Source organism: Chanos chanos, chromosome 1 (assembly GCF_902362185.1).
Source record: "Chanos chanos chromosome 1, fChaCha1.1, whole genome shotgun sequence".
Taxonomy (NCBI): domain Eukaryota; kingdom Metazoa; phylum Chordata; class Actinopteri; order Gonorynchiformes; family Chanidae; genus Chanos; species Chanos chanos.
This window is the reverse complement of record NC_044495.1, coordinates 54,425,632-54,431,631: the sequence shown is the minus strand read 5'-3', so window position 1 is coordinate 54,431,631 and position 6,000 is coordinate 54,425,632. Positions and strand designations below refer to the sequence as shown.

Below are 6,000 nucleotides of genomic sequence, written 5' to 3'. Positions count from 1 at the left end.
CTTGGACATCATCCATCTTGACTAGGGTAAGTGCGGTGTGTATCCGGCTCGAAGGACCATCAATGTAAATGAGAACGGTATTGCTACGGAGGCTAAGATGCGCTGGTCGTATTTTTAACCGCCCTCAACCTGGGGTGTCGGCCAAAACACCACTTAAGGCCGGGATGTAACTTTAAGGCACAGGTACTAACTCCACACGGACACCGAATAAAGGTTGAACATCTGTATTAAACGAAATCGTAACAATAAACATACAGAACAGGAACGTAGCTCACCAGTATAAACATCGTACTTCTAAGAAACGAAAGTGGGGTCCATTCATGATGACGTAGGCGCTGCACCTAACTTGAGCGCCGCCCCATTTAAAGATCCAAGGACTTAAAAGGTAAGAATCGAACTTCGTTATTCCAAACTGAAACTATCTCCCATATAAACCATGTTAATAAACAAACATGAAATGAAACGAAACAGTTTATCGCCTTTTGTACACTTAGAGTAGTATGCAGGATAGTTTTACACAAGCAGTTAGACATATTCAAGGTATATTTTTTCTGGGAAAGGTATGCAAGACAGACAAGGGAAGAGATATTAGTTGTGAGTTGTGTTGGGTTGTTTTGTCGAAATCTGGCGCTTCTGATAAAACAACTATGATATTTGGCCGATATAAGTATTTCATTATGGGCATCATGTGTTCAGGGAAGTAAAAAAGAGTGGGTGTTGAGGAGGTTGATGGTGATCGTAACAGTTAAAGTGTCAGTAGTTGTATTGTTTCAACCCAAATCAGACGCAACATAACGAGCTGTCAAAACAAAAAAAAGTTGTATAGCCAGTGCAAAAGCCATTTATTAAGTGACCACATTCTTTAACAAAACAAAAAAAGTCTAAAGCAACCCCTGAATAAAGGCAGTATAATCAGGATGGGAAACCTGCATACTCTGCCACTAGCTTGTTTTTTGAAGAGGTTCCCTAACTCCCGATTTCAGCTATAACGAATAAGAGAGAGAAGTCTTCCGGACCTCTTCCTTCCCTGCTCTATCTCAGCTAACTGACAAAATAATGAACGCTCATCGTCCCGCAGAGGTGTCAAGAACAAAACAAAGAAAAAGACAAAAGGAAAATAAAATGGCAAAGAAAACAGGCAAAAGTACAACCACTAGGTTTAACAAAACTAAGGTAACAAAATTATGAAGAACTTCCAGAGTGAGAAAAGTTAAACAAAAGACAAACAAACAAAAAACACTCTGTGCCAACAAGCACAGGCTTTTCACAGGTCCACAGTCAGTGTCAATCAGTCAGCTGCAATCAATCAGCCAACCAGCAGCCTCCAGCTCCCTCTGCCTCCATCTCGCCACCAATCTGGGAAAAGGAAACAAAGAAGGACAGGGCACATAACAGAATCTGATTTTATTTGAGATTAAACCTGGGCTGCGTCCAAAACCGCATACTAACGTACTAAATAGTACGTCAAAACAGTACGCCACCATTAGTAGTACGTCCAAATACATAGTACGCATAGAGTAGTATGTGAATAGTACCCGGACGACATACTACTTCCGTTGGAAAAACGAAGTATGCGAGCACTGGACACTTTTCAATCCCATAAGGCTGTATGGAAAAAAGGGGCGTTTCTGATGCGGTGTTTAAATGCACAGCTGTTTCTGTTTACAGGTAGTCGTCATTAAACGGCGATTATAAAGCTCACGCGCAAAATGTGGCGCATTTTGATTACCTCATTAGTGCGTCCAAATTCTAGTATACTTTCTTGTCTAAAATCTTTTAGTAGGTACTGCGCACTACGTACTTCAATGCAAGTTTAGTGTGCAGTATGTAGTATGCGGTTTTGGACACAGCCCTGGAATTTCATATAGGGATTTAACAGGCTTTTCTTTACCAGTTCCTGGACAAAATACCCTCTGGACTGTAAAATGTAATGTATTTCAGAACAAGTGCAGTTCTTCACCTTAAACACCTCAAACTCAGCCAATCCCATTCATGGGGTGTTTTGTGTACGTGCCTCATAGCGGCTGTGTGGCTTTGGTCTAGATGAATCTGTGTATGCAGAAAAGATCATACTTTTGGCAAGATTAAAAGCTAACCCCCGGGTTTAGGGTATTTCAACATGCGGTGTTTATAGGGATTTACTAATATATTCAAATTGTCTGGGGATATGTGAGACTCTGGTTTGGGTGAGACGGAGTTGAATGGGCTCGTGTTGTTTTATAATGAATGTGCTGATATCTGTTGCAGGGTGTGTGCTTAGTGACTTTTGAATCTGGTTGAGTCAATGACTTCAGCAGCTCCAATCACTCACCTTCAAGCAGTAAGACAAACAGATGCGCAGGGACACAAATACACACAGAAAAATAAGCCACAACACAATAACAGCTTTCAAACGGGAGAGAGTGAAGGCCTGCAACAAACTAGTCTTTCTGACTGTCCACCTCACCTGTGTAGATACTGGTCTTCATGTTCATGACAGTCAACTCCTGAGTCATGCGCTGTAACATGCACTCTCTTAACATATGCCACACACGCACGCGCGCGCACACACACACACTCATAAGATACTTGGCATCATCACGATCAGAGTTTGCATGGTACATAGAAAACCAATAAACCAATAAAAAGTTCTTATGCGATCAAAAGTGTTAACCTTGAGCTCAGATAAACCGAATCTTACCTTTTGGAATTCTGATGTAAACTCATCCCTAAGCGTTGGAAGTAATCGTTCATTCCAAAATCAGACCACCGTTGAAACTGACTGAGTGTGTAGACATCATAAAGAACTGGTGTAGTTGGGCAATGCCCAGACAAACGGCCAGATACACCGAGAGAACATAGGTATGCGTCACTTAACGACAGGGATATATTCTGCTGTTAGGCGATTTCGTCGTTGTGCGAACATCAAAGGGTGTACTTAAAATGTTGCAGTCAAAAGACAGTCAAGGTCGCAGAACCGTGAGACAAGACCGTGGATGTTTGTATTGCGGTTTTGGTCTCGGTTTCAGAACCATTACACTTTTATTAATACCTGAACCGTCAACTTTCTGTGTTAACTTTATAAGTGGATGAAGAGATGTGGAGTGAAAAGACGAGCTATAAAGTCAGTATAAAAATTCATGTTGTATATGTCTAAGAACTATTTATTAGACAGAGAGGAGCAAACCATTGAACACACATTCACACATTTTCCTAGTTTAAATCAGTTGTTTTCTACGGTTGGGCAGGCAGGGCGCACGGCAGGGCGTAGCGCTGTCACCTCACAGCAAGACGTTCTCAGGTTCGATTCCCGGCCGGGCGGCCAGGGTCCTTTCTGTGTGGAGTTTGGATGTTCTCCCCGTGTCTGCGTGGGTGCGTTTGTCTGTATGTCTACCCCGTGATGGACTGGCGACCTATCCAGCGTGTTTCTTTTGCCCTATGAGCACTGGCATAGGCTCCAGCACCCCCGCGACCCTAATTAGGATAAGCGGCTTAGAAAATGAGTGAGTGAGAGCTGGGCAGGCCATATCAGTAACTGATACAGTGGTCGCATTTTCAGTAAGAGATCATACATCAGCCCTGTTCATGAGAAACTGCAGCAGTGGCAGCAGCCTTTTAGTGCAGAGCTCACGCAAACATGCCAATGATGAGCCGCTGAGCCCAGTTCATTACAGGTTGTCATGAAAACTTATATCACAGCTCCATCTTGTGGTTGTTCACAGACTCACAGGTTGTAACAGGTTTCTGTTACTGCTTTTACTCGGTCCGGCATGGTTTCTAACCGACAGGAACTAATAGAAAGGAAAAATGTAAACTCGCTAGACTAGTACTTGTAGTGAACTTATTATAGTTTGCTGAAAAATCCTCTCACTTCTTGAGTTCTTTCATAAACATTTATTAGATTTAACTTCATGGACAGCATAAACATTCAAAAACAGTGGAGTATAGAAAAAGAGGCAGAAAATGGATGAAGGAGTACAAAGAGGTACTATAAGATTCGACACTCCACAGAGAACCAGTCATCTCACAGACAAACACACAAGCTGTGACTGTTTAAAGACGACCACATCACAGTTTTCAAGAGCAGTGATTGGTCCATAAATTAGGGATAAAGACACACACGCGCGCACGCACACACACACACGTTCACGGAATCAGAATTCCAGTTTTAGAACTGGAATGGACATCTCCATTTCTGTAGATTCTGTTCTCTTCACATTTCACATGCCTGAAGAGCACTCCTCTGAATTCACCATGTTCAACTCAAAAATCAACTGTCAATTATCAGTTTTAATCATGTGTTGTGTTATCTTAATACAAAAGGTTAAACAGTCTTTTTCTTCATTTGTACTATAGGGCTTTCATCTCAGTTAAGACCTAATAAATTCTTCAGGTCTCCTTCATACCTTCAGGTACCAATATTCAGTAATCGTTTAAATAAGACTTTTCTCTGGCTCTCAAATCAGTTTTGGAGTGTTCGTGGAGTCAAACAGTAGAATGTAAGAAAGGCTTTTCATAGAAACAAGTCTGAGTTTTACGGGAGCTGAGAAACCCTTTTTAAAAAGTGGCACAAACTTTTACTTCATATCAATCCCCATTCTCAAGCCATGCAAGTGCACCGCAGTAAACATATTTAAGTGCATGTGTGGTATATAAGTGTTCGTAAGTATGTGTGCGTATAATTGAGTCCCGTGAATGTAGTCCTTGATTTAACAATCGTCAGCCATGCAAACCGCAATACTGGCATTTAAAGTTTAAAGTGCACAAAACATAGCAAGGCAGTTAGGAAATACAACGGTAATGTCGTGGGGGGGGGGGGGTTGGATCTAGGGTAAGATGTAAACTTACATTCCATCACAGACTCACACACGCACACACACATACCACTGTAGCACACAAAATTAATCCGTGCAAACATGTATTTGCTTAATAAAGATGCTCACAGAACAACATGGATAAGAATACAAACACACACACACGCACCCACAGAAGAACAAAACATTACAGAGAGAGAGAGAGAGAGAGAGAGAGAGAGAGAGAACTTCAGTATGGGATCTGATTCTGATAGTACTGGAGCATATCATATGTTTTACTCCTGAAAAACAGAACAAAAACAAAAAACACAGTAAATTTCATGTGTCACTCCCTCAAAATTAACATCAGCTCTACAGCTTACGATGATTTACACGTTTACATTTTTCAGCGAGCTCTTAGGACTTTTTTGCGGCATGCACCTACATTCCTATGTATACGTATTTGTGTGCGTAAAATTGGTGATCGAACAAGGGTGGCTTTGTGTGTGTGTGTGTGTGTGTGTGTGTGTGTGTGCGTAGACGCTGACCTGCTACTCAGGAAGCAGTTCTGGATGACTTTGATGATGAAGGCTGCTGCTTCCTTCTCACTTACATTTGGGTTGAATCTTTGCCTGAGAGACAGAAACACACAGACATACATAAGCCTGAGCATTGGAGCAAATACAACATCACATCACTCATTCACACACACTAATACACAATACACATTATACACATATGTTCTCAAAATCACCCACTGCTCACTCAAAAGAATCACAATTTAAATCACAAGAATGACAATTACGCTGAATCCACTGTCATGTGACCAAACCAAAACAAACAATTTTTGAGTAGATAAGGATTCGTCCAGTGTGTAAAACACAGTCGCCGTGATATAATTGCAACACCACCTTACTGAGAAATACTGATTATTGTTATACTAAACCCCATGTGCACTAAAACATACATGTTCTAGATTATTTTACAAGCTAAAGCAACAGGCATGTGTTGAATGTTCTTTCAAAATGGTTTTTCCAAAAAAATCTCTCATTGATTCTTAAAGTGTAGTTCCTGTCTGCCAACCAACAATTTTACTTTTTCTATTTTTTTTCTCTCTTTTGTTTTTTTGGCTGTTATTTTTTTTTTCTCTACTATGCTGAAGACATACCACAAAACCATGAAATGTTCCTAACTACGAGTTTTAGAAATGGTTATGGTTACTGCAATA

The 6,000-nt window shown here is 40.9% G+C and overlaps 1 protein-coding gene across 4 annotated transcripts in view; it reads right to left on the bottom strand.

The window, feature by feature from the left end:
• Positions 1-3,882: 3,882 nt before the first annotated feature.
• The window catches only part of pi4kab (phosphatidylinositol 4-kinase, catalytic, alpha b), a 28,623-nt gene continuing 26,505 nt past the window's right edge, over positions 3,883-6,000 (bottom strand). For all 4 annotated transcript variants that reach the window (XM_030777088.1, XM_030777062.1, XM_030777080.1 and 1 more), the window contains 2 exons: positions 5,321-5,404; positions 3,883-5,074 (listed from right to left, as the gene is read on the bottom strand). In XM_030777088.1, the coding sequence (XP_030632948.1) occupies positions 5,023-5,074; positions 5,321-5,404 (136 nt within the window). In that variant the 3' untranslated portion in view covers positions 3,883-5,022. The remainder of the gene's footprint in view (positions 5,075-5,320; positions 5,405-6,000) is intronic.